Source organism: Oncorhynchus mykiss, unplaced genomic scaffold (genome assembly GCF_013265735.2).
Source record: "Oncorhynchus mykiss isolate Arlee unplaced genomic scaffold, USDA_OmykA_1.1 un_scaffold_121, whole genome shotgun sequence".
In the NCBI taxonomy this organism is placed as follows: domain Eukaryota; kingdom Metazoa; phylum Chordata; class Actinopteri; order Salmoniformes; family Salmonidae; genus Oncorhynchus; species Oncorhynchus mykiss.
This window is the reverse complement of record NW_023493662.1, coordinates 1,740,875-1,765,709: the sequence shown is the minus strand read 5'-3', so window position 1 is coordinate 1,765,709 and position 24,835 is coordinate 1,740,875. Positions and strand designations below refer to the sequence as shown.

Sequence of the window (24,835 nt, the reverse complement as noted above, 5' to 3'; positions counted from 1 at the left end):
GAGTAGTAACCACAGGGTTTTACCTGTCTGAGTAGTAACCACAGGGTTTTACCTGTCTGAGTAGTCTGGCCAAACTGAATCAGTCAACACAATCCTAACTCAAACAGACTGAACAAACTGAATCAGACAACACAATCCTAACTCAAACAGACTGAACAAACAAGTCTGGCCAAACTGAATCAGACAACACAATCCTAACTCAAACAGACTGAACAAACAAGTCTGGCCAAACTGAATCAGACAACACAATCCTAACTCAAACAGACTGAACAAACAAGTCTGGCCAAACTGAATCAGACAACACAATCCTAACTCAAACAGACTGAACAAACAAGTCTGGCCAAACTGAATCAGACAACACAATCCTAACTCAAACAGACTGAACAAACAAGTCTGGCCAAACTGAATCAGACAACACAATCCTAACTCAAACAGACTGAACAAACAAGTCTGGCCAAACTGAATCAGATAACACAATCCTAATTCAAACAGACTGAACAAACAAGTCTGGCCAAACTGAATCAGACAACACAATCCTAACTCAAACAGACTGAACAGACTGGTCAGATGAACCACCTGAACAAGACAGGTGAATAACTCCACTCAACTGAACCATCCAGAACAGATGAAACACACAACTCCCAATCTGCAGCGGCCACAATATTATTTATTTTATTCTGTTACAACCCTTAAAGCTTTTTCATTTGTTCATGTTTATTCTTCCATTATTTTGCATTTATTGAATTCAAAAGCCCCCGATATTTTTAGTTCAATAAATTTTGAGAAACCAACTTGGTGTTTTTATAAGTAAGAAGTAAGTAAGAACTGGGGCGGCAGGTAGTCTAGTGGTTAGAGCATTGGACTAATCATTTGAAAGGTTGCAACATCAAATCCCCGAGCTGATAAGGCAAAAATCTGTCGTTCTGCCCCTGAACAAGGCAGTTAACCCACTGTTCCCCAGTAGGCTGTCAATGTAAATAAGAATTTGTTCTTAACTGACTTCGCTAGTTACATAAAAACAGCTTACCTCTCATCTAGGTGGCCACCTGTTTGCTCAATTCGTCCAGAAAGACCCGTCTGCAGTCACAGAGTTTTCCACCATTTGCTGGTCCCTTGTAGCCACTCCTGGCAAGCTTGCCATTTATGTCGTGGAAATATTCGCTCAATCACATTTCTCAGATACCAGATCTTGTGAATTCAAATAGACTTTATTACAAAGTAACAAGCCGAGCTGGGCCATGGACCAACTGCCGGACTCAGTCTCAGTCCACTCCTTTTATACAGTTTCATGCTTATAGAAGTGTCATCGTCCCTCCACTTTATGCTAATAACCAGATCCCCTCGGCTTTACTCCACCATTGTTTCCAAATCTAAGTTCTTTCCTCTAGGCGGGGTTCCCCTCCCGTCTAGTTCCTTGGATCATTTATATTGGTGGAGCACCTATACATTATTTCCAGAAAATAATAAGTACAGATTACTATAGGAGATTATAGAACTATACCAATAAGTACAGATTACTATAGTTCATTATAGAATTATACCAATAAGTACAGATCACTATAGTACATTATAGAATTATACAGTGCCTTGCGAAAGTATTCGGCCCCCTTGAACTTTGCGACCTTTTGCCACATTTCAGGCTTCAAACATAAAGATATAAAACTGTATTTTTTTGTGAAGAATCAACAACAAGTGGGACACAATCATGAAGTGGAACGACATTTATTGGATATTTCTAACTTTTTTAACAAATCAAAAACTGAAAAATTGGGCGTGCAAAATGATTCAGCCCCCTTAAGTTAATACTTTGTAGCGCCAGCTTTTGCTGCGATTACAGCTGTAAGTCGCTTGGGGTATGTCTCTATCAGTTTTGCACATCGAGAGACTGACATTTTTTCCCATTCCTCCTTGCAAAACAGCTCGAGCTCAGTGAGGTTGGATGGAGAGCATTTGTGAACAGCAGTTTTCAGTTCTTTCCACAGATTCTCGATTGGATTCAGGTCTGGACTTTGACTTGGCCATTCTAACACCTGGATATGTTTATTTTTGAACCATTCCATTGTAGATTTTGCTTTATGTTTTGGATCATTGTCTTGTTGGAAGACAAATCTCCGTCCCAGTCTCAGGTCTTTTGCAGACTCCATCAGGTTTTCTTCCAGAATGGTCCTGTATTTGGCTCCATCCATCTTCCCATCAATTTGAACCATCTTCCCTGTCCCTGCTGAAGAAAAGCAGGCCCAAACCATGATGCTGCCACCACCATGTTTGACAGTGGGGATGGTGTGTTCAGCTGTGTTGCTTTTACGCCAAACATAACGTTTTGCATTGTTGCCAAAAAGTTCAATTTTGGTTTCATCTGACCAGAGCACCTTCTTCCACATGTTTGGTGTGTCTCCCAGGTGGCTTGTGGCAAACTTTAAACAACACTTTTTATGGATATCTTTAAGAAATGGCTTTCTTCTTGCCACTCTTCCATAAAGGCCAGATTTGTGCAATATACGACTGATTGTTGTCCTATGGACAGAGTCTCCCACCTCAGCTGTAGATCTCTGCAGTTCATCCAGAGTGATCATGGGCCTCTTGGCTGCATCTCTGATCAGTCTTCTCCTTGTATGAGCTGAAAGTTTAGAGGGACGGCCAGGTCTTGGTAGATTTGCAGTGGTCTGATACTCCTTCCATTTCAATATTATCGATTGCACATTGCTCCTTGGGATGTTTAAAGCTTGGGAAATATTTTTTTTATCCAAATCCGGCTTTAAACTTCTTCACAACAGTATCTCGGACCTGCCTGGTGTGTTCCTTGTTCTTCATGATGCTCTCTGCGCTTTTAACGGACCTCTGAGACTATCACAGTGCAGGTGCATTTATACGGAGACTTGATTACACACAGGTGGATTGTATTTATCATCATTAGTCATTTAGGTCAACATTGGATCATTCAGAGATCCTCACTGAACTTCTGGAGAGAGTTTGCTGCACTGAAAGTAAAGGGGCTGAATAATTTTGCACGTCCAATTTTTCAGTTTTTGATTTGTTAAAAAAGTTTGAAATATCCAATAAATGTTGTTGCACTTCATGATTGTGTCCCACTTGTTGTTGATTCTTCACAAAAAAATACAGTTTTATATCTTTATGTTTGAAGCCTGAAATGTGGCAAAAGGTCGCAAAGTTCAAGGGGGCCGAATACTTTCGCAAGGCACTGTACCAATAAGTACAGATAACTATAGTTCATGATAGAATTATACCAATAAGTAAACTAATTTCTAGAATTACACATAGTGTCTTTGCTTATTCCCTTTAGTGATATTCAGCCTTTTAATAAGAAACACATTCTGTTAACAGAAAACACCCTCACTATGAATTGCTGCAAAGAAACCACTACTAAAGGACACCAATAAGAAGAAGAGACTAACCCAACCCATCTATAATGTTAAAGTAGAAACCACTACTAAAGGACATCAATAAGAAGAGGAGACTAACCCAACCCATCTATAATGTTAAAGTAGAAACCACTACTAAAGGACATCAATAAGAAGAAGAGACTTGCTTGGGTCAAGAAACACGAGCAATGGACATTAGACCAGTGGAAATCTGTCCTTTGGTCTGATGAGTCCAGATTTAAGACTTCTGGTTCCAACCGCCGTGTCTTTGTGAGAAGCAGAGTAGGTGAACAGATGATCTCTGCATGTGTATTTTCCACCGTGAAGCACAGAGGAGGAGGTGTGAAGGTGCTTTGCTGGAGACACTGTCAGTGATTTATTTAGAATTCAAGGCACACTTAACCAGCATGGCTACCATAGCAATCTGCAGCGATACGACATCCCATCTGGTTTGTGCTTAGTGGGACTATAATTAGTTTTTTCTGCAGGACAATGACCCAACACCCCTCCAGGCTGTGTAAGGGCTATTTGACCAAGAAGGAGAGTGATGGAGGGCTGCATCAGATGACCTGGCCTCCACTTAATTTGTTGAACACGTTGTTGGTTACTACATGATTCCATATGTGTTATTCCATAGTTTTGATGTCTTCACTATTATTCTACAATGTAGAAAATAGTAAAAATAAAGAAAAACCCTTGAATGAATTGGTGTGTCCAAACTTTTGACTGGTACTGTATGTTAAGGGGATTGTTCACCCCAATAGAAAGGTTCAAACCTCTAAATACCATCTTATTAGATGGATCCATTTCCCCCCATTAGTTTGGGATTCAGACCTGCAGTCATCTTGATTTCAGACCACTTTGGAGAAGTGTTCCACAGGCAGTAAATCTAATGTAGAATAAATGGAACCTGGATCCATTTCATTCTATTAACATGGTTTATGTGTTATAGCAGTAATGGGGTTAAACTGATATTAAAATGACAACTCCATAGGTGGTACCAGGTCAGGGGAGTTCATCTCTGCTCCCAGCATCCCTGGGACAGTACTGATCAACATAGCTGACCTGATGCAGAGGTGGACCAGTGATGTTTTCCTCTCAGTGGTGAGACTTGCCCTTCCATTTGACACACCTTTACCTGATGAGATCATACAAGACGTTACAGGCTTATTGCATGTGGAAACAGACCTGCGTTAAAATAGTGTTGAATACTTAATAAGCAGTGATTTGATTGAGTTTGTTGTAATGGAACCAATAGATAAGTCCTAAAAATACAAACAAACCCCGCCCACCTGGAGGACTCAAGGAAATGCTCAAAGTATTTGTAAGATTTCAAATAGTATTTGAATCCAGGGTGATATTCGTTAGAGAACACTGTAGCAAAACATTTAGCAACAGAATTATTTTAGTTCAGTTAGTCCCTTCGTGTTTCAGTTCATATTCTTCAGTTTAGTGCCTCGTGGGTATGATTCAGGTCTCCGTGGAAACATCAATGTAAATTCACCTTTGATTTTTACTCCACACTTTCCCTTTCAGGTCCATATGGTTTTACTGCCCCCTGCTGGAGACTGGAGCACACTGCAGTCCCTTTCAGGTCCATAGGGTTTTACTGCCCCCTGCTGGAGACTGGAGAACACTGCAGTCCCTTTCAGGTCCATAGGGTTTTACTGCCCCCTGCTGGAGACTGGAGAACACTGCAGTCCCTTTCAGGTCCATAGGGTTTTACTGCCCCCTGCTGGGGAGAGTAGAACCATAGTAAAGACCAGTATGGACTATCAATACAGATACTGTATGTAGAACCATAGTACAGACCAGTATGGACTATCAATACAGATACTGTATGTAGAACCATAGTAAAGACCAGTATGGACTATCAATACAGATACTGTATGTAGAACCATAGTATAGACCAGTATGGACTATCAATACAGGTACTGTATGTAGAACCATAGTAAAGACCAGTATGGACTATCAATACAGATACTGTATGTAGAACCATAGTAAAGACCAGTATGGACTATCAATACAGATACTGTATGTAGAACCATAGTAAAGACCAGTATGGACTATCAATACAGATACTGTATGTAGAACCATAGTATAGACCAGTATGGACTATCAATACAGGTACTGTATGTAGAACCATAGTAAAGACCAGTATGGACTATCAATACAGATACTGTATGTAGAACCATAGTAAAGACCAGTATGGACTATCAATACAAAGTGACCATTTAGAATGAGGCCCAGTTCAATGAGAGGAAGTCTTAACAGAACTGGGGGATGACAGACAGGAAGTGGGGGGGTGGAGATCTAATATATTGTTGTGCCAAACACTAAAGCATGATATTGTAATAAATCTACACCCTATTCCCTACGTAGAACACTACTTTAGACCTGGTCAGAAGCACCGTAGTGCACTACATAGGGAATAGGGAACCATTTGGAACAGAGACAGTAATTCCACTGAACATCTTCCTCTTCCTCATCTGGTTTCTTGAACAGCCCTTCACTCCTCCCCTCTTCCTCCCCTCCTCCCTTTTCATTCTATTCTATCAGCCACACCACTAGCTCACCTCCACACAATACATTTACAAGTTAAAGACACACCTTGGAATAAATAACAAAGGAAAACTATTACTAGATGAAGTTGAGTGTTTTTTATTATTTCCCATCACCATAAATCATATTTAATCACTGAACAGTAGCAGACCTAACTTCATCTGTTCCTGACTCTGGATAGTGGATTAAAACGACCATCAATCTCCAATGATATTAAAGTACTATTCTGAACATTACTGATATACTGAGTGGCAAGTCAAGATATCTGCTGGTTTTATTGTTTGGTCAACAGCACCACCTGCTGGACAGGTTTAATGTTGCTGGACTGAGCGAGGATGAAAGATGACACATTTAGGGCCGGTTTCCTGGACATCTACATTGAACATACTGTTTAGTCCATTACTAGGATTAATCTGTGTCTGGGAAACCAGACCATATAGTTTAGTAGAAAGTAAGTGATACCAGCTTGTAGTGGGCTGACTAGTCCTGAATTGTCCTTTAGTTCCTGGACCATTTTCCATGCAGCTCCAGGTGACAGAGAACACATCAATTAGGAACGAGCCAACAAGCTGATCAATGATACTGAGGAGAATTACATAGAGACAGAGAACCAACTGAGAAAACATATCAATGGTTCTGAATGACAACCAAAATACATCAACACCAGACATCATGATTCATGGAAATGTACAAGATTAAAACATTGTATTGAATTTTAATTAATAACAAATCAGTTTACAGTTTAACCAGCTCAGCTATAGACTACACCAGCATGACTAGTATCTATGTGGACCCTACTACAGTTTAACCAGCTCAGCTATAGACTTCACCAACATGACTAGTATCTATGTGGACCCTACTACAGTTTAACCAGCTCAGCTATAGACTACACCAGCATGACTAGTATCTATGTGGACCCTACTACAGTTTAACCAGCTCAGCAGTACCATAATAATCATCGAGATAAAACCCAGGATAGAGGGGCTGAGTGAATGTGGTCTGGACTCTGTGGAGGAGGGTCATTGTGTCAGAGACACTGTAGAAGGACAGAGTACCTGCCTTGTGATCCAGGTACACTCCTACTCTGGAGGACTGAGGGCCTGATACTTTAGTCACAACATTATTGTGTCTGAAACAATAACCACCACTATAGTAATGTAAACTCCAGGACTTGTTATTGTGTCCAAATACACTATATGTCCCTGTTCTGCTGATGTCTTTATATGAGACTGCTGTATAAACATCACCAGTCCACTCCGTCTCCCAGTAACAGCGCCCAGACAGACCCTCTCTACACAGAACCTGGTACTGGTTGGTGAATCTGTCTGGATGGTCAGGATATGGTTTGTCCTGGCCTGTATAGGTCACCTTTCTGTTCCCTTCAGACAGAGAGAGGAGTGAGTTTGCTGTGTTTGGGTCCAGTGTGAGCTGACAGGAATCTGGGAGAAGAGCAGAGACCAATGAGGGGAGTCAGAACAATAAGTTAAGTCAGATACTGTATCTACCCTGTCTTTGATTAGAGCACAGCAGAGATCAAATCAGAGAAATATGAGGAGTCAGATAGATACCCAGTCTTTGATTAGATCTACTATTGCTATATATTTCTAGAGGGATTGTTAGGAGTGTCAGTAAAAAGAGACTGTTAGTTACTTCACAATAAAGAGACTCACATTGTAACAACTGTTCTCTGGTCTTGGGCTCTGGAGGCAGTACAACATCCACTATATTCACTACAGACACACAAACACATTGACAGAGAGAGGGAATGTTATCATCAGACCATATTCCACATGTATATGACTAGTAGGGAACTATCAATGGTCTAAAGTTGATGTTCTTATTGTTTTCAACACACCTGTAGTGGAGATCTTGGTCCATTCTCCTTTAAGGAAGTCTTCTAGTTTCTCTCTCAGTTCAGACACAGTCTTACTCACATCTCCAAAGTACTGAAGAGGACGGACAACGATGCTGGGTAAGTCTGAAGATATACTGATACTGGAGAGAGACTGATAACTCTGGAGAGAGAGAGAGAGAGAGAGACTGATAACTCTGGAGAGAGAGAGAGAGAGAGAGACTGATAACTCTGGAGAGAGAGAGAGAGACTGATAACTCTGGAGAGAGAGAGAGACAGGAAAAGTTCCGGAGTTCCAAATTGATCAGCTACTGAAAAATGAGCTCCTGTATATATTGAGATTTAAATGGTTTTTTAGAGTGAAGTACATCGAAAAAAAATCAAAAGAAAACTGCAAGACTCAATAGAAGACAATACAAGCAACAAACCAAAAAGACAGGATTTTGAAAAAGTAACTATTTTTCATAAAAATTATACAGTTATCTTAGCTAGCTGAATTGCTAGCTGAATTGTTTACATGTTGCTAAGCAGTTGCTAGGGACTCTCCTGGAAGAAGCTAGCTAGCTTACAAAGAATAACAACAAAATATCTAGTTAACAGAAGAAAGGAAGACAAAATAAGGACAAAATAAGGACAGAAGAAAAAGGAAAAGAAAACAGGACAACAAAGTGAAACAGTCCTCTGAAGAAACAAGAGAGCATTATACAAGAAACAGCACTTCTATTGCAACATTGTAGCCAACATCACCAGCGTTGCTATGGAAATTGTTTACCCACCAGACATCCAAACAGAGAAAGCTAAGAAAAGTTTCAAAGGTTTGTTGATGGGACAGAACCATGAATGCCTGTTTGCAGATCTTACCAGTTACAAAACAAGAGCAAATTTAATTTTTAATACCAATCGAGGGAACATATGGAAAAAGGTTATTTGCAACCATTTCCCTTTCTTAAAAAAGAGGGGCATCAGCCAAGGATGTCAGATCAGCATTTTTGAAGAAGCTGACCAGAGCAACACATATCAAACAGTAAACTTATATAATAATGGAACTGTATTGATACAAGGCAATGATTCAAGCCTCCAGGCTTTTGAGAATAGGTTTGCTACCCTAAAAGAAGACGCTGACATCATCTCAGAAAATGAGGAAAAAGTCAAGGAGGGAGATGGAGAAAAGCAGACCCCAATGGTCTCTGTGACCCAGCAGGAAGCCCTCAACGTCCCTTTACCTACCTCACCTGCAGCAGACAGAGTCAAGGACATGACAATTTCAATAAGAACACCTGCTATGCAACGTTTCCACAACACCCTCTCTCTAGTCGAAGCAGAGGTCATAGAACTCAGAGAGAACAAGCTTCAAGAGGAGGACACTGTCCAGAAACTCAAAGAAGAGATGAAACAGTTCAGGGAGGAGAGCAGAGCATCTATAGCTAAATTAGAAAGCAGAATGGACAAGCTGAGTCAGACAAATGATGACCTCAGAGACCATCTGAGCACAACAAGAAAGGAGCTCGAACAAAAAGAGAGGTACATTGACACCCTCAACCGGCAGAGAGTCATTGTGTCCTCTGCATCTAGAGAACATGTCCGCCAGCTTGGTACAACACAAGCAGAACCTGAGACCAGCATGGCCTCCACTACACAGCCGGATGACACTGCACCAGCCTACCAGTCTGCTCCAGCCCAGGTCAACCTACCAGCCTCTCAGTCTGCTCCAGCCCAGGTCAACCTACCAGCCTCCCAGTCTGCTCCAGCCCAGGTCAGAATACCAGCCTCCCAGTCTGCTCCACCCAGACAATCACCCACAACTGCAATCCTAATTGATTCAAATGGGAAGTTCTTAGTCCAGGAAAGATTATTCCCTAGACACCAGGTGTATAAGTTCTGGTGTCCTACAACTGAGAGTGCAATGCAGCTACTCAGTCAGACCAGGATTGACACCCCTGACAACATCATCATCCACACTGGCACAAACGACCTTCATGCCAAAGGTGAAAATGTATCTGGGGCAGTGAGAAGAGTGGCAGAACGGGCACAGGCTATGTTCCCAACAACCAATATAGTTGTGTCCACCCTCCTACCAAGAAAAGACTTCCCAGGAAAGTTGATCGACAAAATAAATCAACAGATCACTGTGGACTGTGCCTCACTGCTCAACGTCAGAACGGCTCACCACCCCACTCTGACATGTCAACACTTATATGATAATATACATCTTGATCAGGACAGTATCAGAACCTTTGCCAAGGACCTAAAAGATGCAACACTTGGCAGGGACCCACACACCCATCACCCCAGCAACAAAGGTCCCCCGCCCCACCTTCTGAAACAACAGTACCTCCATCATCCCGAGGAGAAAAGAGCCAGACATGGCTTATTACAGCACAGCTCTACTAGACCAGGCCCAAAACAGCACAGCTCTACTAGACCTGGCCCATCACAACACAGCTCTACTAGACCCGGCCCATCACAACACAGCTCTACTAGACCTAGCCCATCCCAACACAGCTCTACTAGACCTGGCCCATCACAACACAGCTCTACTAGACCTGGCCCATCACAACAAAGCTCTACTAGACCCGGCCCATCACAACACAGCTCTACTAGACCCGGCCCATCACAACACAGCTCTACTAGACCCGGCCCATCACAACACAGCTCTACTAGACCTGTCCCATCACAACACAGCTCTACTAGACCCAGCCCATCACAACACAGCTCTGACCACTACTCCAGGGTCGGTCAGAACACTGCCCTTCAGGGAAGTAGACCACATGATGCAGTCCACACCATGTATCAGTCAGATCGTCAGCCTACATATGCTGAGGTAACCTCTGGCAGAAGACCCCTAGAACAATCAGAGATAGGAGAGGTGCGCCAACTACTGCAACTAATATGCAGACTACTGAGCTAGATAGTCCCTTTAATTCACACACGGGCACGCACACGCACACACACACACACACAAACACACAGGGTTGCAGATTGCACATAAAATAAGTGCAATGCAATCCTATTCCATTCTTATTAATTTGTTTACAAATATTCCTAAATGTATTGACACCGGTATTATAATAATTACTATATGTAATGGTATGTGTGTGTGTGTGCGCGTGTGTGTGTATGTATGTATGTATGTGTGTATATGTGTATGTGCATGTATGTATGTGTATGTATATTGTGTGTATGTGTGTGTGTGTGTATGTATGTATGTATGTATGTATGTATGTATGTGTGTATATGTATATGTGTATATATGTGTATACATACAATATACATGTGTATGTATGTATGTATGTGTGTATGTGTATGTATATATATATACATATATGTATGTATGTATGTATGTATGTATGTATGTGTGTGTGTGTGTGTGTGTGTGTGTGTGTGTGTGTGTGTGTATGTATATATATATATGTGTGTGTGTGTGTATGTGTGTATGTATATATATATATATATATATATATATATATATATATATATATATATATATATATATATAGTATTTTATTTTTTTTGTTCTTTTCGATGTACTTTACTCAAACCAGTGAATATCACTTATTATAAATGAGATCATTAACTATTAGCTCTTGAAATATCCAGGGCCTATACTCTTCACATTTTGGTTATAAAACAACAAATCCAGAGTTGATTAAAAACATCAAGGGACAGGACATCATAATCCTACTGGAAACATGGTGTCGTGGAGACATAGATACTCAGTGTCCCTCAGGCTATAGAGAAAGTTTACTACCATCAATCAAACATAAAAATGTTAAACGGGGCCGAGATTCAGGTGGAATCATCATTTGGCATAAGCAGGACTTAGCACTGAATGAAATGAAAAAAGGTACCACTCACATTTGGCTAAAACTTAACAAAGGTACAATCTATTGTGACAATGATGTATACATATGTGCAGCTTATGCTCCTCCTTCAGATTCATCATATTATGATGATCAGTTTTTTGACAATCTCCAGACAGAAATCATTACATTTCAGGCGCAGGGTAAAGTGCTTCTTTGTGGAGATTTCAATGCAAGAACAGGTTCTGAGCCTGACTACACTGATGCGGGAGGTAACCACCACATATTTGGACACCCCTCCTTGTACAGTAGCCCTATTATAAATAATAGAAACAGTCCTGACCAAATACTGAACAAAAATGGAAAAGAGTTAGTACATCTCTGTCGAGCCTTAGGCCTGTACATGCTTAATGGTAGAATCAGAGGGGACTCTTTAGGTCAGTTTACTTACTGCTCAGCTCTTGGGACAAGTGTAGTCGATTATGCCATCACTGACATTGACCCCTCCTCCATTAGTGCATTCACTGTCAGACCACAGACACCATTGTCAGATCACAGTCAGATCAACGTGTTTCTGAAGAAATTAACCGGCAATATTCATTCAAAAAAACAGCCCAATAAACTTTACAACATAAACCAATCGTTCAGATGGGCTCCAAACAGTGCAGAGGCATTCATTGAAACATTGAACTCAAATGAAATGATGAACTCTATACAGTTTTTCAATAACTCACAGTACCAAAACAATAAAGATGGTGTCAATTCAGCTACCCAAAACATCAACTGCATATTCCAAAAAGCAGCATCGAAAGCAAATTTGAGAAAACCAAAGCAATGCAACATCAGAAGCAAAAATCAAAATGTTTCTGACAAATGGTTTGATAATGAATGTAAAACAATTAGAAAACACCTAAGACAAATGTCAAACAAAAAACGTAAGCAGCAAAACAACCCAGAGCTACGATATGAATACTTTGAAACTCTGAAACAGTATAAACAAACACTGAAATGCAAGAAATTGAATTATACCAACAAGACACTTGATGAAATTGAAAACGCAATTGACCAAAATCAGTTCTGGGACATGTGGAACAATTTAAGCACATCAAAGCCACAAGAATTAGCCATACAAGATGTAGGAATTTGGAAAACTTACTTTGATAATCTATACAAAAACATCCCACAAAAAGACTTACAACAGAACCAATTAGAAATTAAAGAAAAATTGAACATCCTTGAATCAGTCATTAAAAACAACCAAAATCCATTAGATTACCCAATAACCCAACAAGAACTAAATGAAAAGCTAAAATCTATTAAATCAAAAAAGGCTTGTGGTGTAGACAACATCAGAAATGAAATGCTGAAAAACAGCACACCTGAGTTGCAAAATTCTGTGCTTAAATTGTTCAACATGGTTTTAACTTCTGGCTGCTTCCCTGATGTCTGGAACCAGGGGCTCATCTCCCCTATCCACAAAAGTGGAGACAAATCAGACCCCAATAATTACAGGGGAATTTGCGTCAACAGTAACTTGGGAAAGATTTTCTGTAGCATTTTGAATTCAAGAATTCAAAACTTTCTTCAAGAAAAAAATGTAATAAGTAAATGTCAAATTGGCTTTCTCCCTAACCATCGCACTACTGACCATATATACACCTTACACACACTAATTAATAAACACGTCCACCAAAAAAAAGAGGGCAAAATCTTTGCTTGCTTTATTGACTTTAAAAAAGCATTTGATTCGATTTGGCACAAAGGGCTATTCTACAAAATTCTACAAAGTGGGCTTGGTGGTAAGGTGTATGACTTAATAAAATGTATGTACACAGAAAATAAGTGTGCAATAAAAATCAAAAACCAAAGAACAGAATTTTTTTCACAATGTCGAGGTGTGAGACAAGGCTGCAATTTGAGTCCAAATCTTTTCAACATTTATATCAATGAATTAGCAGACATGTTGGACCAATCTCCAGCCCCAGGACTCACACTATTTGACACAGAGGTGAAATACCTGCTATATGCTGATGACTTGGTACTTCTATCACCAACCAAAGAAGGTCTTCAACAAAACATTAATATTCTGGAGCAATATTGCCATAATTGGGCCCTGGCAGTAAATTTCCAAAAAACTAAAATCATGATTTTCCAAAAAAAACCCAGATGTCAGAAACAAAAATGTAAATTCACCCTGAACAACACCTTAATTGAACACACAAAAAATTACACCTACCTTGGTCTGACCATATCTGCATCGGGAAACTTTAATATGGCAGTGAATGCACTCAAAGAAAAAGCCCGCAGAGCAATGTATGCAATAAAAATAAAATTATTCAAAATCAACATCCCAATTAGAATTTGGACTAAAATATTTGACAGTGTAATCCTACCAATAGCACTTTATGGAAGTGAGGTTTGGGGGCCACTCAATAAACTGGATTTTAAAATGTGGGACAAACATCCAATTGAAACCCTACATGCAGAATTCTGTCGGAAAATTCTACAAGTCCAGAGAAATACACCAACTAATGCATGTAGGGCAGAATTGGGCCGTTTTCCAGTAATAATGAAAATACAGAAAAGATCATTAAAATTTTGGCTACATCTAAATTCAAGTCCAAATTCGAGTCTGCAATTTAAAGCACTTCAAGCCCAAGAGCTGAGCCCAGAAACGAGCCCTCTCAGTCAGCTGGTGTTGGACCTCACCAATCAAGCTGACACCAGCACTGCTTCAAAAGAAAGAATTCCAATAAACAAAATCATGAACCAATCAAAGGAATCATACTTACAATACTGGAAAAACGAAACAAAATCCCAAAGCCGACTAAATTGCTATCTGACCCTAAACAGAGAATATGAATTGGCTGATTATCTCTACTCTGTCAGAGATACGAAGCAGAGACAGATCCTTACCAAGTACAGGCTGAGTGACCACCGATTGGCAATAGAAACCGGCAGACATAAAAAGACATGGCTACCCAAAGAGGAGCGTGTATGTGGTCACTGCATGACAGGGGAGGTAGAGACAGAGATGCACTTTCTCCTTTACTGTGATAAATATTCCTCACAAAGAGATTCATTATTCACAGAAATTACTACATATATTCCAAATTTTTACAAATTGAACCCAGAGGAAAAACTAAGAATACTCATGGGCGAAGGAGCAATGGCTCCTCTTGCAGCCAAATATGTATTTTCCTGCCATAGCCTGAGGGACACTGAATAATAACATCTGCATAGTAAACAGTAACTTACTTATTATTACTATTATTGTTATTACTATAATTATTAATGTTTACTGTAGACTGTTACCATTTTATTGTTATTATTTTTGTATTTAATTTTGTATTATTATTTACTACCATTTTATATTATTATTTGCTATCATTTATAATTTTGTTACAATGTATATTGTATACATTGTTGCTTTGGCAATATTGACACAATGTTTTTCATGCCAATAAAGCAGCTTGAATTTGAATTTGAATTTGAGAGAGGGACGGAGAGAGCGAGAGAACGACGGACAGAGCGATAGAGGGAAGGACAGAGAGAGAGAGAGGGGCGGACAGAGAGAGAGAGGGACGGACAGAGAGAGAGAGGGACGGACAGAGAGAGAGAGGGACGGACAGAGAGAGAGGGACGGACAGAGAGAGAGGGACGGACAGAGAGAGAGGGACGGACAGAGAGAGAGAGGGACGGACAGAGAGAGAGAGAGGGACGGACAGAGAGAGAGGGACGGACAGAGAGAGAGGGACGGACAGAGAGAGAGGGGCGGACAGAGAGAGAGGGGCGGACAGAGAGAGAGGGGCGGACAGAGAGAGAGAGAGAGGGACGGACAGAGAGAGAGAGAGGGGCGGACCGAGAGAGAGAGACAGAGAGAGAGGGATGGACAGAGAGAGAGAGACAGAGAGAGAGAGAGGGACGGACAGAGAGGGAGAGAGAGGGACAGACAGAGAGAGAGAAGGGCGAACAGAGAGAGAGGGGCGGGGGGACAGAGAGAGAGAGGGACGGACAGAGAGAGAGGGGCGGACAGAGAGGGAGACAGAGAGGGACGGACAGAGAGAGAGAGAGGGACGGACAGAGAGAGAGAGGGACGGACAGAGAGAGAGAGGGACAGACAGAGAGAGAGAGGGACAGAGAGAGAGAGAGGGACGGACAGATAGAGGGACGGACACAGAGAGAGAGGGACGGACAGAGAGAGAGAGAGGGACGGACAGAGAGAGAGAGGGACGGACAGAGAGAGAGAGAGGGACGGACAGAGAGAGAGAGAGGGACGGACAGAGAGAGAGAGGGACGGACAGAGAGAGAGCGAGAGGGACGGACAGAGAGAGAAAGGGATGGACAGAGAGAGAGACAGAGACAGAGAGAGAAAGGGACGGACAGAGAGAGAGAGGGACGGACAGAGAGAGAGAGGGGCGGACAGAGAGAGAGAGACAGAGAGAGAGGGTTGGACAGCGAGAGAGAGAGAGGGGCGGACCGAGAGAGAGAGACAGAGAGAGAGGGACGGACAGAGAGGGAGAGAAAAGGGCGGACAGCGAGAGAGAGAGAGGGGCGGACCGAGAGAGAGAGACAGAGAGAGAGGGACGGACAGAGAGAGAGAAAGGGGCGGACAGAGAGGGAGAGAAAGCGGCGGACAGAGAGAGAGAGGGACGGACGGACAGAGAGAGAGAGACAGAGAGAGAGGGACGGACAGAGAGGGAGAGAGAGGGACAGACAGAGAGAGAGAAGGGCGAACAGAGAGAGAGGGGCGGGGGGACAGAGAGAGAGAGGGACGGACAGAGAGAGAGGGGCGGACAGAGAGAGCGACAGAGAGGGACGGACAGAGAGAGAGAGAGGGACGGACAGAGAGAGAGGGACGGACAGAGAGAGAGAGGGACAGACAGAGAGAGAGAGGGACGGACAGAGAGAGAGAGAGGGACAGACAGAGAGAGAGAGGGACGGACAGAAAGAGAGAGGGACGGACAGAGAGACAGAGAGAGGGAGAGACCGACATAGAGAGGGACAGAGAGGGAAAGAGGGACAGACAGGGAAAGAGAGAGAGAGAGGGAGAGACGGACAGAGAGAGAGGGGCAGACGGACAGAGAGAGAGGGACGGACAGAGAGAGGGACGGGCAGAGAGAGGGACGGACGGACAGAGAGAGAGGGACGGACGGACAGAGAGAGAGAGAGAGGGGCGGACAGAGAGAGAGAGAGAGGGGCGGACAGAGAGAGAGAGGGGCGGACAGAGAGAGAGAGAGAGGGGGACGGACAGAGAGAGGGACGGACGGACAGAGAGACAGGACAACATAATGTTTGAGATGAATAGTTTCACATGAAGTTAATTTCACATCACATGTAACAAGACAGTTTAGTTACCTGGAGGAAATGGATGTGATCCTCTGTGTGTGAGAGCTGCTCCAGCTCAGTGCTTCTCTTCCTCAGCTCAGCTATCTCCTGCTTCAGTTGCTCCAGGAGTCCTTCAGCTTGACTCACATGAGCCTTCTCTTGGGCTCTGATCAGCTCCTTCACCTCAGAGCTCCTTCTCTCAATGGAGCGGATCAGCTCAGTAAAGATCTGATCACTGTCCTCCACTGCTGACTGTGCAGAGCGCTGGAAAGAGAGAGAGAGAGAGAGAGAAAGAGAGAGAGAGAGAGAGAGAGAGAGAGAGAGAGAGAGAGAGAGAGAGAGAGAGAGAGAGAGAGAGAGAGAGAAAGAGAGAGAGAAAGAGAGAGAGAGAGAGAGAGAGAGAGAGAGAGAGAGAGAGACAGAGACAGAGAGAGAGAGAGAGAAAGACAGTAGGTTCAGGTTCTCTGCACCTCATTGAGTCAGAACTCTGCCAGGTCCACCAGGCCGTGTCCTCCCTCCTGGACAGACAGGTACAGAACACCTCTTGGTCCTGCTCTACTCTCCTCCCTCCTGGACAGACAGGTACAGAACACCTCTTGGTCCTGCTCTACTCTCCTCCCTCCTGGACAGACAGGTACAGAACACCTCTTGGTCCTGCTCTACTCTCCTCCCTCCTGGATAGACAAGTACAGAACACCTCTTGGTCCTGCTCTACTCTCCTCCCTCCTGGACAGACAGGTACAGAACACCTATTGGTCCTGCTCTACTCTCCTCCCTCCTGGACAGACAGGTACAGAACACCTCTTGGTCCTGCTCTACTCTCCTCCCTCCTGGACAGACAGGTACAGAACACCTCTTGGTCCTGCTCTACTCTCCTCCCTCCTGGACAGACAAGTACAGAACACCTCTTGGTCCTGCTCTACTCTCCTCCCTCCTGGACAGACAGGTACAGAACACCTCTTGGTCCTGCTCTACTCTCCTCCCTCCTGGACAGACAGGTACAGAACACCTCTTGGTCCTGCTCTACTCTCCTCCCTCCTGGACAGACAGGTACAGAACACCTCTTGGTCCTGCTCTACTCTCCTCCCTCCTGGACAGACAGGTACAGAACACCTCTTGGTCCTGCTCTACTCTCCTCCCTCCTGAACAGACAGGTACAGAACACCTCTTGGTCCTGCTCTACTCTCCTCCCTCCTGGACAGACAGGTACAGAACACCTCTTGGTCCTGCTCTACTCTCCTCCCTCCTGGACAGACAGGTACAGAACACCTCTTGGTCCTGCTCTACTCTCCTCCCTCCTGGACAGACAAGTACAGAACACCTCTTGGTCCTGCTCTACTCTCCTCCCTCCTGGACAGACAGGTACAGAACACCTCTTGGTCCTGCTCTACTCTCCTCCCTCCTGGACAGACAGGTACAGAACACCTCTTGGTCCTGCTCTACTCTCCTCCCTCCTGGACAGACAGGTACAGAACACCTCTTGGTCCTGCTCTACTCTCCTCCCTCCTGGACAGACAGGTACAGAACACCAGCCTCTCTTTTCCGGGCAAGAAAGTTTCTGTCCACCAACATGTCTTCTGTTTTGACATCAATACCGTAGTTCTTGGTAAACTCAGTTCAGCATGATGTATCTAGGAAGTTGTTTGAGTTTTATTTTAGTTTTACTATTGAGAGTTCCCTCTATTTGTGTTTTCACTAGATTCATCATTGGCACGGAAAGAGAGTCCCTGTCTTCCTAACATTGATGTGACCACAACAATTCTCCTCAGATACTCCCTTCTCTCTGCAATATCACCAGCATGGTCAGATGTTCAAATCTGAGCAATGTTCCCATGATTGATAGTTTCCTGGTAGCTTTGACACAACACTGTCTCTGTGTGTTTGTGTCATCTCATGTTTGACAAAGATAAACTAAGATTTTTTCAAATTCTTGCAGCCATTACTGACAAAATAATCAAATGTAATGTTTTTTACCAAAAACTCTACATGGAAAGCAGAAAACTGTGATAAATTAAATACAACGTTAACTAGATATTATCTGTGTCATTTATAGCCTGGCACAGATAGTAAAACTACATTAAATACAACGTTAACTAGATATTATCTATGTCATTTATAGCCTGGCACAGATAGTAAAACTACTGTAGCGACCCGCACAGACAGCTGTGTGTTATGTGTTCGGCTAGTAGGTGGTTGTGTTGTACTTACCAGTTCCCAGTGTTCGCGGGGTCCGACATGCCAATCAACCTGCTATCTGCCAATCACAGGAATGCCTGGGATGTTCTGATGCCGGGCATCCTGGTGGTTGGCGGAGTGGCGTGGAGGGGGCGGGGCATTGGAAGTTAAGGTTCAGCCTTTGTTCTCTCTCTTACGTCTGGGCTTCACAAGAGAAGGTCCCGATTGGCTTGTGGGGTATCTTTCATTTATTTGGCGTGAGCTAAGGCCAAACAGTAGCCTGTGTACATTGCCTTGCGAATGTATTCGGCCCCCTTGAACTTTGCGACCTTTTGCCACATTTCAGGCTTCAAACATAAAGATATAAAACTGTATTTTTTTGTGAAGAATCAACAACAAGTGGGACACAATCATGAAGTGGAACAAAATTTATTGGATATTTCAAACTTTTTTAACAATTCAAAAACTGAAAAATTGGGCGTGCAAAATTATTCAGCCCCCTTAAGTTAATTTTTGTAGCGCCACCTTTTGCTGCGATTACAGCTGTAAGTCGCTGGGGGAAGTCTCTATCAGTTTTGCACATCGAGAGACACATCAAATGAGAATTTTTCCCATTCCTCCTTGCAAAACAGCTCGAGCTCAGTGAGGTTGGATGGAGAGCATTTGTGAACAGCAGTTTTCAGTTCTTTCCACAGATTCTCGATTGGATTCAGGTCTGGACTTTGACTTGGCCATTCTAACACCTGGATATGTTTATTTTTGAACCATTCCATTGTAGATTTTGCTTTATGTTTTGGATCATTGTCTTGTTGGAAGACAAATCTCCGTCCCAGTCTCAGGTCTTTTGCAGACTCCATCAGGTTTTCCAGAATGGTCCTGTATTTGGCTCCATCCATCTTCCCATCAATTTGAACCATCTTCCCTGTCCCTGCTGAAGAAAAGCAGGCCCAAACCATGATGCTGCCACCACCATGTTTGACAGTGGGGATGGTGTGTTCAGCTGTGTTGCTTTTACGCCAAACATAACGTTTTGCATTGTTGCCAAAAAGTTCAATTTTGGTTTCATCTGACCAGAGCACCTTCTTCCACATGTTTGGTGTGTCTCCCAGGTGGCTTGTGGCAAACTTTAAACTACACTTTTTATGGATATCTTTAAGAAATGGCTTTCTTCTTGCCACTCTTCCATAAAGGCCAGATTTGTGCAATATACGACTGATTGTTGTCCTATGGACAGAGTCTCCCACCTCAGCTGTAGATCTCTGCAGTTCATCCAGAGTGATCATGGGCCTCTTGGCTGCATCTCTGATCAGTCTTCTCCTTGTATGAGCTGAAAGTTTAGAGGGACGGCCAGGTCTTGGTAGATTTGCAGTGGTATGATACTCCTTCCATTTCAATATTATCTCTTGCACAGTGCTCCTTGGGATGTTTAAAGCTTGGGAAATCTTTTTGTATCCAAATCCGGCTTTAAACTTCTTCACAACAGTATCTCGGACCTGCCTGGTGTGTTCCTTGTTCTTCATGATGCTCTCTGCGCTTTTAACGGACCTCTGAGACTATCACAGTGCAGGTGCATTTATACGGAGACTTGATTACACACAGGTGGATTGTATTTATCATCATTAGTCATTTAGGTCAACATTGGATCATTCAGAGATCCTCACTGAACTTCTGGAGAGAGTTTGCTGCACTGAAAGTTAAGGGGCTGAATAATTTTGCACACCCAATTTTTCAGTTTTTGATTTGTTAAAAAAGTTTGAAATATCCAATAAATGTCGTTCCACTTAATGATTGTGTCCCACTTGTTGTTGATTCTTCACAAAAAAATACAGTTTTATATCTTTATGTTTGAAGTCTGAAATGTGGCAAAAGGTCGCAAAGTTCAAGGGGGCCGAATACTTTCGCAAGGCACTGTAAAGTTGGTAATAAACCGTCAATTCGTAACTCAATCCTCTGTCTGGACAATTGTTCCTTTATGATCTAGTCAGGTCATTACACTACATTAAATACAACGTTAACTAGATATCATCGCCACATAACTTATGTTGAATTTAAAAGACACCGTTACCGTTAGTAACGTCTGTTACACTGTAACTTACAGGCAGCCTCACATAAAAACCTATTGGTTAACAAAGCTTTGATTATGACCAAAGTCTATAGTAGTGAAAACTCTCTCTCTCTATTCTAACTTACCACACATTCACATCACTGCCTCGACATGAATGTGTCCTGTCAGAGCCGTTTCCTGTCCGTTAACTGTTAACAGTCTCGAGCCACAGCTTAACCAATGAGCTACAAGGAGGACTGACAGTCACGAGCGGTGCAGCAGCCTCTGCAGCAGCAGCCTCCCCCGGGTCCTAGTGCCGCCCGGTAAGACGGTTAAGATGCGATGGAACGGTTGACGGAGAGAAAATAAATCACAGAGAAAATATATTGACTGATATATTGAATTGTTTAGGGAAGCTTTAGCTTTGGCTTTAATACATTCTGATAATTGAAAACCAAAAGAGAAAAGACTAGTAGCCCTCCTCAGGAACAACAAAACCCTCCCAGACCAACTTCTTCTTCTATGATATAATGGAGGTCCTCAAATCTTATTGTAGGGATATGGAGGCGTCTCGTGTGGCCAATAGCCTGGGGAAATGCATAGCGCCAAATTCAAATAATACGCGATAAAACTCAAACTTTCATTAAATCTCACATGCAGGGTACTCAATTAAAGCTACACTCGTTGTGAATCCAGCCAACATGTCCGATTTGAAAAATGCTTTTCGGCGAAAGCATGAGAAGCTATTTTCTGATAGCATGCACCCCCCCTGAACCACCTGAACGAGATGTAAACAAAATAATTAGCGTAGCCGGCGCTACACAAAACGCTGAAATAAAATATAAAACATGCCTTACCTTTGACGAGCTTCTTTGTTGGCACTCCAATATGTCCCATAAACATCACAATTGGTCCTTTTTTCGATTAATTCCGTCCATGTATACCCAAAATGTCAATTTATAAAGCCCGTTTTGATCCAGAAAAAAATAGCTTTCCAAAACGCAACGTCACTACAAAACATTTCAAAAGTTGCCTATAAACTTTGCCAAAATATTTCAAACTACTTTTGTAATCCAACTTTAGGTATTTTTAAACGTTAATAATCAATCAAATTGTTGACGGGTTGATCTGTATTCAATAACAGCAAGTCAACAATACATGCACGATTTTCTCTCTTACATAATCCACAGTGTAACCTCTGCCTCTTCTTCGTTTCACCAATGATTAACTTCAACCCAATTCCAAAGACTGGTGACATCCTGTGGAAGTTGTAGGAACTGTAAACTGGGCACTATCTAATTTCCCTTGACAAAGACAATTCAGGGAACTGCCAGAGGGATTTATTTTTTTCTGAACAGTTTTTCCTTGGGGTTTTGCCTGCTACATGAGTTCTGTTATAGTCACAGACATGATTGAACCAGTTTTAGAAACTTCAGAGTGTTTTCTATCCACACATACTAATCATATGCATATACTATATTCCTGGCATGAGTAGCAGGAAGTTGAAATTTTGCACGCTTTTTATCAAAAAGTAGAAACCCATCCTTTAAGAGGTGCATAGCGCCACCTACTGGGCTGGAGTGTGTTCAATCACAATTTACACCCCTCTAAATCCTCCTACCTAACTCAGTACTTCTGAGAAAATAAAAGAGTCCTACTAACTTCTAATAGTCCCTCCCCCATCCCCCAAATCCCTTCCAAGAGTAATGTTTACTGTTCATTTCTGATTGTTAATTTCACTTTTGTTTATTGTCTATTTCACTTGCTTTGGCAATGTAAACATATATTTCCATGCCAATAAAGCCCTATGAATTGAATTAAATTGAGAGAGAGACAGTTCCATTTTAATGTATAGGGGACATGAGTCAGTCATGGTTACTCATGGTTATGTGATGAGGCAGCCCAGTTGGTTACATGAACCAGTCTATTCTCTGATAGGGGTCCAGACAGCCTGTTCCCAACAGTGGGGTCAGTGGGATTGGATAGGGGTCCCTCTCTCTCTCTCTCTCTGACTGGAGGAGAGAAGTGAAATGGTGTGTCTCCTCTGGTCAACAATACTCACCTTGAGAGACTCCACAGCCTGTTGGAGCTCCTTCAGCTCCTTCTCTCTCTCCTGGAATCTCTGCTGGACCTTCTGCTGACTCATCCCCAGCTGCCTCTGTGGAGAATCACTCTTCAATGAGCTATCAAGCTTTATTAGTCCAGTAGATCAATAGTATAGTAATGTGACATAGGACCCATAGAGAGGAAGGTCGACAATCCTGAAGTCCCTTTACAATATTATATTATGTTGCTATGTGAATGATTATAGTTTTTATGGTAGGCCTACATGTATCAAGGGGTTGAGACTGAACTTTGGACTCATAAAAGGCCATTCAAAATGATAATAGTGTTTGACTTTAGAAAATGGTGATACATTTTTAACAAACTCAATATACTCAAGGTTTGTGTTCATATTTGTGGATCCATTTCATATTGTATATAATATAATGATCTCATATTCAAATAGATTTAGTTCCTACTGTATCTTTAATTCTTTGTTTATCAGACAGCCACCAACAAGTTGTTCTGGTCTTACCTGTTTCTCAGTCCTCTCTGCTGCAGCTGACACTGTATCATGGCCTTTATGGTCATCCATTGTACACAGATAACAGATACACTGCTGATCGGTACGACAGTAAACCTCCAGCAGTTTGTCATGATGAGAGCAGATCTTCTCCTGTAGTTGTGCCGTGGCTTTGACCAGCTTGTGCTTCTTCAATGCAGGAAATTCATAGTGAGGTTGGAGGTGAGTCTCACAGTAAGAGGCCAGACACACCAGACAGGACATGAGGGCTTTCTGCTTTCTGGTCCCAGTGCAGAAATCACACGCCACATCTCCAGGTCCAGCATAGCACAGAGCAGGAGGGGGAGCAGCCTGGAGTCCTGTCTTCTTCAGTTTCTCAACCACCTCAGCCAACATGTTATTTTTCATCAGCATAGGCCTTGTAGGGAAGGTATGTCTGCACTGAGGACAGCTATAGACCCCTTTCAGATCATCCTGATCCCAGCAGCCCTCAATACAGCTCCTACAATAACTGTGTCCACAGGCAGTAGTGACCGGCTCCTTCAGTAGATCCAGACAGACAGAACAACAGAACTGGTCCTGGTCCAGCAGAACTCCCTGTTGAGCCATTTGGACGGTTGTTCACTCTCACACAGACAGACGACACAGAGACTCAGATCAGTTTCGTTTCCTCAGAAGAGAGTTTCTGGGAAGGGGAAGGGGAGGGACTTTCTGGTTCTGCCAGAGGGGTGGGGTTAGAAGGAGGGAGGGGTTAGAGGAATGGAGGAAGAGAGAGAGGAACTGCATGCAACAGCAAGAGGGAGACAAATAGTTTTGTTCCAAGTTTAGATCCCTTAAGAAATACTAAAGAAAACAACTTTGTTAGAATATATGAAGGGTAACAGTTTCTATGAAGTACGTATGTATCATTATTCTAATGACCTTTATAATGCCTTATAATACACCTATGTGTTGTAATTAATCAATAAGGACTGAGGAGGTGTGGTATATAGTTAATATACAGTACCACAGATAAGGACTGAGGAGGTGTGGTATATAGTTAATATACAGTACCACAGATAAGGACTGAGGAGGTGTGGTATATAGTTAATATACAGTACCACAGATAAGGACTGAGGAGGTGTGGTA

The 24,835-nt window shown here is 42.5% G+C and overlaps 1 protein-coding gene across 2 annotated transcripts; it reads right to left on the bottom strand.

Annotated features, from left to right (window-relative positions):
• Positions 1–4,306: 4,306 nt before the first annotated feature.
• On the bottom strand, positions 4,307–24,390 carry LOC110515277 (tripartite motif-containing protein 16). 2 transcript variants are annotated; one of them, XM_036972163.1, is made up of 6 exons: positions 23,720–24,389; positions 23,204–23,299; positions 16,953–17,186; positions 7,798–7,957; positions 7,613–7,672; positions 4,307–4,518 (listed from the first exon to the last, which is right to left on the bottom strand). In XM_036972163.1, exons 1-6 carry the CDS (start codon positions 24,314–24,316, stop codon positions 4,355–4,357), a joined length of 1,311 nt encoding a protein of 436 aa, XP_036828058.1. In that variant the 5' UTR covers positions 24,317–24,389; the 3' UTR covers positions 4,307–4,354. The 2 variants fall into 2 exon arrangements, with proteins under 2 accessions (XP_036828058.1, XP_036828057.1); XM_036972162.1 differs by lacking the exon at positions 4,307–4,518 and adding an exon at positions 6,763–7,381 and having other exon boundaries at positions 23,720–24,390.
• Between the last annotated feature and the right edge of the window lie 445 nt (positions 24,391–24,835).